The sequence below is a fragment of the Cnephaeus nilssonii genome (assembly GCF_951640355.1).
Source record: "Cnephaeus nilssonii genome assembly, chromosome: 17".
NCBI classification, from domain to species: Eukaryota; Metazoa; Chordata; class Mammalia; order Chiroptera; family Vespertilionidae; genus Cnephaeus; species Cnephaeus nilssonii.
The window spans coordinates 36,687,878-36,699,895 of NC_137088.1; the positions used below are offsets into that span (position 1 = coordinate 36,687,878).

At 49.0% G+C, this 12,018-nt stretch overlaps 1 protein-coding gene across 3 annotated transcripts; it reads left to right on the plus strand.

Annotated features, from left to right (window-relative positions):
* Nucleotides 1-9: 9 nt before the first annotated feature.
* Nucleotides 10-12,005, plus strand: GHRL (ghrelin and obestatin prepropeptide). 3 transcript variants are annotated; one of them, XM_079795103.1, is made up of 4 exons: nucleotides 10-1,758; nucleotides 1,978-2,100; nucleotides 4,975-5,083; nucleotides 5,833-12,005. In XM_079795103.1, exons 1-4 carry the CDS (start codon nucleotides 1,393-1,395, stop codon nucleotides 5,850-5,852), a joined length of 618 nt encoding a protein of 205 aa, XP_079651229.1. In that variant the 5' UTR covers nucleotides 10-1,392; the 3' UTR covers nucleotides 5,853-12,005. The 3 variants fall into 3 exon arrangements, with proteins under 3 accessions (XP_079651229.1, XP_079651230.1, XP_079651228.1); XM_079795104.1 differs by having other exon boundaries at nucleotides 10-1,210; nucleotides 1,643-1,758; nucleotides 4,975-12,005; XM_079795102.1 differs by having other exon boundaries at nucleotides 4,975-12,005.
* The last annotated feature ends 13 nt before the right edge of the window (nucleotides 12,006-12,018 follow it).

Genomic DNA, 12,018 nt, shown 5'->3' on the forward strand with positions numbered 1-12,018 from the left:
AGACACCATGCCTGTTTGCTCCGACACTCGTGCCACTCTGCTCGCAGCGATGCCCTCCCTTCAAAGCCTGCTCCATTGCCACCATCCGCCTCTTGCATGGAGCCCCAGCCTGAAGTGAGCTCCTCCTGAAATTTGATAGACATTGAATTCAGCCCTAGGAGTCACTGCTTGGGCATCCCATTAGATGAAGCATTGGTGGGACAGATTAAGGTTACTGTTAATTAACTCTTCATCCAAGAACATATGACCATCGTACACGCTTGGCACAAGGTCTTGGGCCTGATACAAAAATACTTGTCATCTGTATGCTGCCTTACAGATGATAAAGAATTTTCACACACATAGCCTCATTAATCCTCAAAGCCACTCGGGAGGCAGCCCTGCCACAAGGGGGATTAGTGATCTGCCTGACGCCAGCCAATCTGAGTAGTTACCTGTGCCAGTAGCAGGTCACAGCCCTTCTGCCTCCAGATCCAATCTGTTCTCTCTCAGAACCGGCTGGGGAGGGGAGGCAAGCCCACAAGTTAAGAAACACCAAGCCATGCAGAGTCATCATGCTTCACCCAGGAGGAATGACTGAGGTTTAACCACTGATTAAAAAGACTCCTACACCTGCTCCTTGGAGGACAGTTAGGAGCTCATGCTGCCGCCCCTCCCAGCAGTTTCCTCATCTGTGAAGTGGGACTTCCCTCATGGGAAGGCAGGAGAATTCATGAGCCAGGCTCCCTTGTGCTCCAGAGGCTTGTGGGAGCCAGCGCAGCATCAGTCACAGAACTGCAGGTGCAGGACTAGAAATCTCAGAAATCTAGTGACGGCAAACTCGTTCTATCCAGGCAGAGGGGGGCTTCAGAAAGGAGAGTGAAGTCTACAGCCATACCACCCTGGATGCGCCCGATCTCATCAGGAGTGAGCCAAGGTCACAGAGCAGCAAAGCCAGCCTGGACCCCCCAGCCACTCCCCTCCCTCCCACCTAAACCAGGGCCGGGCCATTTGTGGACAGCTGGAGCAGATGGCCACGCCAAGCCAACCCAACAATCTCTCCGGGCATTTGACCTCCATTGTTGACTTCTACCCAGAGGACCCAAGGAATGTAAATCAGCCCCTGGAAACCAGGCTGCCCTGAGATGAGGTTGCTGGTTTAAAACAAACACAAGGCTTCCTATATAAGGACCAGCCAGCCACCAGGCACCACCTCCGCCAGGAATCCCAGGTAGGCACCCTCACTCACTCTGTGGGTTTGCTTATGGGTTTAACTTACTGGCCGTTCACAGGCCCACCTGAACGAAGGGGAGGCTGCACAAGCTGGGGCAGCCTGGTTGCTCAGACATAGCTGGGCTTAGGTCTCCTGGGGACCTTGCTGGGTCAGCTTCATCACCCGTTAAGAAACTTGGCATGAGGTCTTTGGGGGCTGGGCAAACACATGGAGAATCCACTGCCAAGGGTTCTGCCCTGAACAGTCTTGGAAGAGAACACACACATCCTTCAGTTCATTCCTGCCATCCCAGGTCCAAGTCCCTCGCCCTGTCTGCTAGGCTCCTACCTGCATTCCGAGGCGCGGGGAGGGCAGAGGAAGCGAAGGGAGGGGAGGGGAGCATGTTAACCGGAGACTCTCTCCTCTCTTGGCCCCTCTGCCCCAACCCAGCTGAGGCCATGCCTTCCCCGGGGACCATCTGCAGCCTGCTGCTCCTCAGTGTGCTCTGGGTGGACTTGGCCATGGCAGGCTCCAGCTTCCTGAGCCCCGAACACCAGAAAGTGCAGGTGAGATTCTCCCCACAGAGCCCCACATTCTGACGGGGCATCTCATTCCAGCCCTGCCACATAGCAGCCAGCTGTGTGACCTGGGCAGTGGCTCAACCTCTCTGGGCTTCAGCCTTCTTGGAGAACACAAAGGAGGACCCTGGTCTGACTTACAGGCCCGCCTCTCTGCTCAGGAAGGATCTGGGGCTTAGGGCCCTAAAGAAAGCGCTCTCTCTCCAGCAGAGAAAGGAGTCCAAGAAGCCACCAGCCAAACTGCAGCCCCGAGAGCGAGAGCTAGAAGGCTGGCTCCGCCCAGAAGACGAAAATCCGGAGGAAGGGGCAGAGGATGAGCTGGAAATTCGGGTTGGTCTCTCTGTAGTTTTATGCTTTTGTGGCGGGGGAGGGGATGAGGGAAGGGGAAGGCAGGGGGTGATGGCATGAAAGGAGTCCACTTACCAGCATGAAAATAGTTGACTGCACTGTGTTCTATGAGGTCTTTGCCCATGAAGAGGCAAACATCTGAGAGAAGTAACTCTGCTACCACAGAAGGGGGACGTACAGGAACTGTGAGTAGAGGAGAGAAGGGGACGCTAGCAGGCGCCAGATATTTTCAAAGGGTGCAGCACATGGGGTGCCCAGAGAAAGACACCCAGGAAGACACAGCTGGTCGTAGACTGAAGGTGTTTCCCCGCAGAAAACGTTCTGGTTGGCCCAGGGCCTCAGACCTCACCTGGCTGCAGTGGGCCCAGACCGCATCCTGGACGGCAAGCGGCTGCTGGCGGGGCTCCGGGGCCACTCGCTGAAGCCCATCTGCGGATGAGGACAGGCCAGCCAGACTGGCCCTGGCTCTGGCTAATCTGCCTGAGATAAGGAAAGTTTAGAGATCAATGGAGGACTAGGAAGGGGGAGGGGAGAGAAATGGGTTTTATAGGGTTATCTAGGTAACTTGCCTGAAAAGCTGGCTGTGTGTGGTTGGCGGATGGTTCTGACAAGCATTTAGGTGGCGACAGACACCTCCATGCAGAGAAACCAAACTTCTCTGGATGGTACTTAGTCATCAACCATGGCAGTTACTGAGCTATTGAGAGCTGGTATCATTGCCCTCACTGATTAGAAGTTCAGACAATGTACTTGCCTGAGATGCCACAGCCAGAGGGTGGCAGCGGTGGAACTGAATGTCAGGGCTGACGTCAGTCCCCACGTCCTCTCTTCCTCCTTACGGTCTGACTCTCTTCTGGCTGAGAAGCTGAAGCCCTGGTCTTTCTCTAACCATCCACCAGCCGCTTCTCCTGTCAGGGATGAGCTCTCCGACCCCTGCTTTCTCTGACCCTCTGTAAACCTAACAGTGTCCTCAGGCACTTCCTCCGTACCACCTGGGACACCCTCAGCCCACCACACCCCACTCGATGGCCTTAAACTAAAATCAGGGAACTCTTGGGAGATGCCAGCTCCTGCCGGTGGGTACTCACCCAGCCAGGTCGCTCTAAATTAGCCCAGATGGGAAGAGATTTCCGAGGCGGCTGACTCAGGGCAGGGCTGGAAGTTTCCAGTTTCCATGAAGGCTGGCCTCAGAAGAAATGGCCGTGCTGCCTCAGCTAGAACCAAGTCTGAAATGTCTGGGAGGTGGTGTAGCCGAAGAAGGTGGGTAGGGCAGGAGGCCAGCAACACCTTCCCGAAGCCCCTCCCGCCCGAGGGCTCCACCTCTTTCATCCCGGGCCCCCCACTTCCTTCAAACATTTTTCTCATAAAATCTAGTTTCAGAGCTCTAAGATTTTTCAAACCAAGTCCTTCCCACTCCCCTACCCTACCCACCTCCCACCGAACAGAGGAGACGCCGAGGCCAAGGGAGTCTTGTGAGGTCACCTGAAGCTCATCTCCCAACCACCAGTCGCCACGTCGCCTCTCAACTGCCCCTGCCGCCCAGTTCCAGCCAGCAGGTCCCTAAGTCTGTTCCAGTGATCTGAGCACCCCACATTAGCCACGGTGCGGGGGTGTGTGTGTGTGTGTGTGTGTGTGTGTGTGTGAATCTTTGAAATGTTACTGAAGAGGGGTAACAGGAGGGTCCAAGTTCCCTAAAAAATCAATCATGCCATTCCCCACGCCCTCCACCTTCACAGTGGAGACAAGTGGGGAATGTAAATTGTTTTAAAGGAACAAACAGCCATTTGTTGCTTTAATAACTTCTCTGAGCATGTTTGCTCATCTGTAAAATAGGAGTCAGAGTGGTGCCTGCCTGGAGGGGAGGCACCGAGGGCTGGATACAGCGGCCTCACACAGGGTGGGGCGAGCAGAGGTCCCGGGCTGGTGGACTTAAGAATCCTGCATTCTAGTCCATGGCCACCAACTCCTCAGAGGCCTCCAACAAGTCCTTCAACCTCTCTGGGTCTCGGCTGCTTTATCTGAAAATGGGGGTAACACCTCCTGTCTGGAGGGTAGTGGGCAGAAGGACCAATGACCAGGGGTCCTTTCCAGCATCAAGAGTCCTCCTCCACTGACTCATGGAGGTGTTCCAACATGGCCAGGTGCTGAGGCAGCTACTGGATGAACAGAGATAAAGATACAGTCTCTGGTCTCAAGGGAGAAAACAATGATGTGGCTTCAAACACAGCTTTTTCCTGTTTCCCCAAAGCTTTTAGTGATAGTAAATCATCTCATAGATTGCCAAGTAGGGGAAATGGTGCACTCTCCCTGCCGAAGGAAAGAAACTGAAGCCGAGAAACAAGAACGAACTTAGCTCTAGGAAAAGGTCAGCTTCCTGTCTGACTGCACTGAACAGAGGCCTGTGCATATGAGGAAGAGCCCCCGGGAAAGGAGAGGTGGGGGCAGCAGAGCGGCAGAGACCATCACCTAGGCTAGTGCTAGGTACACAGGTAGGCCCACCTCCCCAAACCTCCCTGCCAGGGCCTGAAATCCCACCACTGGCCATTCAACGCTGTCTTTGAAAACTGCACGGCAGGGAGGGGGGCTTGCTAGGGGACACCACAGCTTTTACCTTAGCGGTAAAGGAAGAGTCAGGTTAGCCTCCTAAAGATGGAGGGGGCGGTAAGAATGGGCCTACAAAGGAGAGTAACCGAGCTGGCCCTCATGGCACCTGCTGGGCCCACAGGCCCTTTATCGCCCTGACCCTTGGGAACGGAAGTGTCTGGGACAGAGGCCTCCTCTGGGATGAAGTGTTCGGGGCAGGGGTGTGGGAGGCTGTAACCTCTGACATTTCCCCGGTCCTCCCTACTCTCCTAGTTCAACGCCCCCTTTGATGTTGGAATCAAGCTGTCGGGGGCTCAGTCCCACTGGCATGGACAGGCCCTGGGGAAGTTTCTTCAGGACATGTTTTGGGAAGAAGCCAACGGTAAGTCCCTGCCCGGGTCAATTCGGAGTCCCAAATGTGAGCCCACGTTATGGGTGACACAAGAAAAGTTCTCTTCCCTGACCCCTGCCTCTCAAAGAGCTTCTAATTCCTCGTTCCCAAATATCGGCAGGAGTGGGCTGGGCTGGTATTTGAGCGGCTCGGAGGGTGTTGAGCCGTTTTTGTATTCAAAGAGGGTACCAAGTTCTGAGAACTAGCTTTGGAGCCCCAGTGAACCCCAATTTCCATAACCATAAAATGGAGCTAACACCCCTAATAAGAGTATAAAATTATTTGGTGTTACACCTTTACTGTATAATTTTACTTCACAAACAAAAACAATTAGTGCTACAATTACATTCAGAATGGGCTCCGCAGCCAGTTAAGCGAAGGTTTTTTTGTTTTTATTTGAATCCCCTCTTACCTTGTAAAGACACCACTCAACTTTCTCCTGATCAAGGAGGCCATTGGAAGCGCCTTACAACCTGCAAAGCACTTCCGTCACCAACAGGGCATCACCTACCCCATCCACCACTCGAGGCAGACAGAGAATCGCACTCACCCTTCCATGCAGATAAGGAGACCAAGACTCAGAGCTTTTAGGTGACTTGCCCAAGTCACAGTCCAAGGCTTCCTTTCCCCCCATTACAAGACACCACCTCACTAGTCACCACTGTGGAAGAAAACCATCTTTGATGGCACTGGCCAGAGAGCAGACTCAGAATTTTGACATCTACACCCTTGCTTTTCAGAGGCCCCAGCAGACAAGTGACCATCCACAAGACCGGCCCACCTCTTTGTTTTCCTACTACCCTTAGAAGTGCTCACCGTGGCATTTAGATTGCTTCTACAACTCCCAGCTCTGAGTGGTACTAGCTTAGGAGCTGAATAAATATTCAAACTGTGTGCTAAATGTTCATAATGAGAATTATTTCACCAAAGAGGAAAATTTCACTGGGAAAAAAAAAATCTTGTTCTATGGTCAATGGAAAGAGAAAAGAATATGTAGCAAGGCAGGTGTGAATGCTTAGAAAACCAAACTAGACCAACTCATATAAGCAGATAGACTACTGGGGTATGTATGGCAGAAGAGGAGTGGAGGAGAGAGACAAAGAAAGAGAAAGAGGGGAAAGGGAAGAGAAGAAAGGAGAAGAGAATGGGGAGGGGAGAAAAAAAAGACACAGTTTCTTTAAATATCAAAGTGCAAAGTTGCAGTGAGAGCTTATTATCAAGAAGGCCTGTGTGGCCCTAGCTGGTTTGGCTCAGTGGATAGAGCGGTGGCCTGTGGACTGAAGAGTCCCGGGTTCGATTCCTGTTAAGGGCACGTGCCCAGGTTGCAGGCTCACTCCCCAGTAGGGGGCGTGCAGGAGGCAGCAGATCAATGACACTCTCTCATCATTGATGTTTCTCTCTCTCCCTTTCTCTCTGAAATAAATATTTAAAAAAAAAAAAAAAGGACTGTATGGACAAAGAAAGTGCTGGTGATGTTATCAGAGCTAAAATCCACTAAACACATTCAAGATCTGAACAGGATTCTGGGAATGCCAAAGCATGAATCTGAAGTTATTAAGTGGGTGCTAACAATGGCTTCTAGCCACTGCTGGGAAGGGCTTCCTCTTTGTTCACTATTGAGAAGCCCAGCAAAGTAGATACCAACTCATATGGGCAAGGCAGGCCACTGCCTTCATTACTTCACTGATACCCGGTAGTTGTCCCAAAACATTTCCAACTCCAGCTCACGGGTGAATCAAACCCTGGTCTTTAAGTTCCACAATTTAATTCCAGGGAAGACACCAGCCTTCCTGGGAGGAAATGTCACTTACCATTTACACTTTAGCATAAACATGCAAACGGATTTCTGAGAGCTGGTGATAAGGGATGAGTGAATGGATAGGAGGGAAAAGCAAACAAGGAGGGAGATTCCAAAGAGATGCACTGCCAACCTGCCCAGTCAGACACATGATCCCCTAGAAATATGTAGGACACCCCTCTGCAGAGTTGGGGTAACACCGACACTGGAAAAAAACTACCACAGAGGGCTCTAGAAGCCAAGTATCTTCTTGAGTAAAATTTTGGCCACCTGGCACTCAAGGCACAGCCCTATAGGTACCAACCACTGGTAGACTTAGTAGGCACACCGAAACCCAACTGCCATTCATCATCCAGGAACTGCACGTGGTCTGTGGATCATCTGGGAATTCCTTAGAAATGCAATCTCGGGCCCCATCCCTGCCCTACTATATCAGGATCTGTACTTCAACAAGATCCCAGGTTATTAAATGGCTTATATAAAGTGGCTTAGAGGCAACTGGACTCTATTCAGACAGCACAGCACACTGCACAGCTAGACTGCCCCACCTGGCATAGAATAGGTGTCGATTGTTATTAAACTTTAAAAAATTGAGACCTGGCAGGTGGGACCCTCAACAGAACTGTGAACACATGAAAAAGGTGTCCTGTTTCTTCCCTCTTACCTTCTTCCCCATCGATTTAGTCCCAGCTCTACTGTCGACTCAATGTCCATCTGTTGGGCAGATGGCAAACCACACACACACAAATACTCCCATCTCGCAGATGACCAGACACCTGATTATATGACTATACAGTGACTTCATTCACTGAGTCCTTGCTTTCAAAAGCATCTTCATCTAAGCCACAGACGGAAACATGTTATCACCATTAAAGGAACTTAAGGTACTGGAGAACAGGTGAACTAAGTGGGGGGAGTGGAAGAAAAGAAATAGAAATGGAGGGAAATGACCTTCTACAGCCCCCAGATGGCCAGCCCCTAAGACCCAGCTCCCTAGTACTGAGGCCTAGACTGACATGCTGTCCTGAAACTTAGCCATATCCCAGCTCCATTGTTTAGTAGAGGCACAACCTGATCACCACTATCCACACCCACAGCCCTCTTCTTAATAGCTAGAGAGGATATAAGGCCCAAGTGTGATCAAATTGACCCAGGAAACCAGCTGCTGATCTGGGGAAGCAGCAGCCATGGATTGGACTGGGGGTGGTGCTCGGGGTAGGGGGGTGGGGAGGTGAGGAGGGGGATGTATGCCAGGCCCTGGTGGGAATGCTGGTCAATTCCACCCCACCAAAAAAAAGAACAAAGACTTACTTTTCTCTCAAAGGACTCACAAGCATTCTCAGCCACTTATCTGCATCATTCATTAAATTAAAAAGTTTAAAAAAAATTTTAAGCCCACTCTGGACTGGGCAATCTCACCTGGGGCAGGCAGCATGATGTGGTTAAGAGCTATGGGCTAGACTCAGACATGATTTTGAATACCAGTTCTGATCCAGACCAAAATATTGAATTTCTCAGGTTCCTCAAATTAAAATACCCACCTCCTTGGGTTACTATAGAGACTGAACACAGTATCTCCCTCAAGGGCACCTGGCACATAGTAGGCATTCAACTATTCTAACAATCATAACTTACTTCATCCCTGCTGTGCACCAAGCATTGTTCTAAATACTTGTAATTAATGCAATTTCAGCTAATTTTCACAAGCTACTTAGGAGGGAGGAAACTGAAGTTTGGAGAAATTAATTTTCCAAAGTCACACGGCAAATACATTGCCCACTCATATCCAGAGCTGTAGTGGTTGAGTGCCTGCTTTTCAAAGTCTACTGCCTCTCAAAGGTATTTTCTTGCCCAGCTGCCTAGGGTCCTAGAGATTTCTTTTGTTTTTTTAAAGTAAAATTAAAAAAAAAAAGTTTGTTGACTTTTAGAAAAAGAAGAAGGGAGAGGGAAAGAAACAATGATGTGAGAGTGATACATCGATACGCTGCCCCTCCTCATGCCCCCCTACCCAGGCATGCATCCTGACTGGGAACCGAACCAACAACCTTTCAGTGCCACACAGGCCAGGCTTATTTCTGTTTTTTATTTTCTTTCATAATACACTGGGTCAACTTCAAGTCAACAATTGGCAGAAATAAAACATCAAAGGAAACAAGGGACACACTTGAAAAAATGTAGCATTTCAAACAAGGTCCTATGTCACCCTTCTTAAACCTATTCCTCTAACATTATTTAATGATACCACTAACTTAAGGTTCTCTGAATGGGATGTATTTACTCTTGGGGTGAACAAGAAATTTGTTGAAGGAAAAAAATTCTCCTTATAAAAAGCTTATTTTGTGTTTTAGGATATACCTAGTATATCAGTATACTAGCACATGTATTTAACTCATCATACACTTACAGGTGTGTGCTCAGAAATTCCCTTATGGCAACATGTAAACAGAAGAATGGGGACCCACCCAGGCTTAGCTGGGTCCTTAATCTGAATCCACTCCAAATGAGCACTGACAGGGACCACAGGGCTGGCTAGCCACTGATCAGCAATTCTGCTGCCATCTTTGTTTGACTGAGTTTGTTTAATCACTGAGTATTTCAGTGGCCATTTGCCCTTATTTTATGAGTGGCGTAAAAATGACGGTCCTGACAGCAAATGATTAGTATTAATCCCAACTCAATACAGAGAGAAAGATGTAAACACCAGAAACACCAAGAGCAACAGATTTTCAGCCACAAACAGACTATCACTGAGTAGACACAGTCAACTGTGTGTTCAACTGGAAAGGAAACTGAACCAAAGTGAAGGAATGTGCTGAAAATGCAGTCAATGACTGTGTCTCAAAGATGATGCATTAACAGAGATTTAACGTTCTCGCAGCAGAGCCTTCCTTTTTCCAGGTTTACTTTTAGCTTGTACATTTGTGTTCAACAATACCTCCATACAAAATTAGAGGATCGAGTTAAATACATGTGCAAGTAGTAAAATAGAATGTCCTCCAGTCTACCCAGAGGCATCAGGATTTCACAGTCCAAAAACAGTACAAATGATTCATCAGTACCACACCTGTGTACTCGGTATTTCTTCCTCTTACCGCACTGCTCTGGAAAAAGAAAAGGTATCTCTATAGTTTTCAAAGGCTAGGAAGCAGTAGTATTTCTGAGTTCCCAAAGTGTAAAATAAACATTAATGCTCAAAGGCAGCAGAACTTTTAAGAAGATACATGTCTTATCTCATGCAATTCTGCAGAGAGGAACATGTATACTCGAGAATGTCAGACCTTTGGGTTCGTAGGTTTCGAAGTCGGCCAACAACTGAACCACTGTTCTCATTCTGAGAACTCTAAACAAACGTGGAGAGCATGGGAGTTGGCTGGGAATCCTATCCCTTTATTTTCAGAAACTGATGGCCAGGGATAGGGGTAATACAGAGGCATTCCAGCAGCACAGCAAAAACAATCAAGTCAGCCATCCAACATCAAAAACATTGCCAACCAGCTTTCACGCCACAGCACAGAAGTAATCCTAAATCCTAGAGATAAAAGTGTATAGCACCTTGTGCGTTACCTTGGCAGGAAGACTGCATAGGCTCTGAGATATCCATTTAGTCATCACTTTAACCCTTTAAAGCAGGACTAGCTGGTTTCCCATGTAGGCAGTATTGACATACAGGGCTTATGAAGGAGATATATATGCTGCAGTTCATTTGGATGACAATGAAGCACTCTGAAATATTTAGCAGTTCCCCAAATCTTCCAAACAGGAGAATGAGCCCCCAGTTCCCCACACTGGCAAACATGAGGCACAAACAACACACAACTAATCCATGGAAGGTCAACAGGGAATCAAGGCCTACTTCTCAGGCCAACAACTGTGAACAGGGGCAAAACAGAAATACCATATAGAAAAATGTTAAGCCCATTTCCTTTTAACTTACAAGGCTCAAATGCACCTTCCATTATCACCTAGAGAAATCCAGCATTAAGTGATGGATTTTATGATTTAAGCCACCAGGTTCCAAGAAACACACAAGGAATTTGGTGGCCTGTCTCACTGCAGATTGGGGTAAAGGATCCTTTTGGACAAAGTGCAGAGTGTCCTTACATTTACCCCGTGACCATTATAACCTTCCAGGGCCTGTAATGAATATACCTTTACAAGGCACCAGCAGGGAACAGAACACAGCTTAAAATTTGAGATGACCCAGTTGCTCAAAAGTCAAAGGAGAGTCTCTCATTTCCAACACAGAGAAAGGACACAGGGAGGCAAAGGCAAGGGAGACCGCCCGGAGGGAGAAGGAGAGATTTACAGACATCAGGCCTGCTTGTTGGGCAAAGGCAACAGAACACGGCTGAGTGACCCCAGCAGAGCTTTGAAGAATTAAACTGATTTACCTCTCAACTTGGGAGGGACACACAAGAGGCTGTCATATGCAGTGAAAAAGAATGAGTATTTCTGGTCCAGTGCTCCAGGGAAAGAGGGCAAAAATGGAACAAAGGGCGGCTGAGACCTCACCAGCAGACTAGCAAGTAGCTTTTGCTACAAGCTGGACCTTTATCAGTTTAACAGCCGAGCTGCAGCCCTGCGGGCACCAGTAAGTAGAAACACCTTCTTGGGGGTCCTCTTCAAGAAGTCCTCTTCCTTGAGTTCCCCCATCTGTCCAGATCTCCATCAGCCAGGATTTTCCCTGGACAATGAGTGCCTTTCTTCCCGCTCTGTATTGATGGCAATGGACCCAATGAAACCAGTAGTCGAGTCCTTCCACCTGTGCCGATGCAGAGTTGACACAGCGACAGCCAAACTGAAGAGTTATCCAGGGAAGAGAGAGGGTTGACTCCTTTGGTTGCAGGGGGATGACTTCACCGGTCTCCAGCGAAGATCCCCCACAGAAGATTTCCCACTGGGAGCTCATTCTCAGAACTGAGGACCAGGAACCAAGTTACACACAACATGGGCTTAGACTAGTAGGAGGGTGACTTTATTCACAGACTGCTCAAAAACACAGGCTGCAGAGAACCAGAGATTTGGATTGGCAAACTTGTTGCACCCTTCTACTAGCCTTTCTTTCTTCCCTGACTGCCCTGGAGCATGTGGCCGGAAGGCAACCCCCTCCCTGCTCCCCACCCTCCCT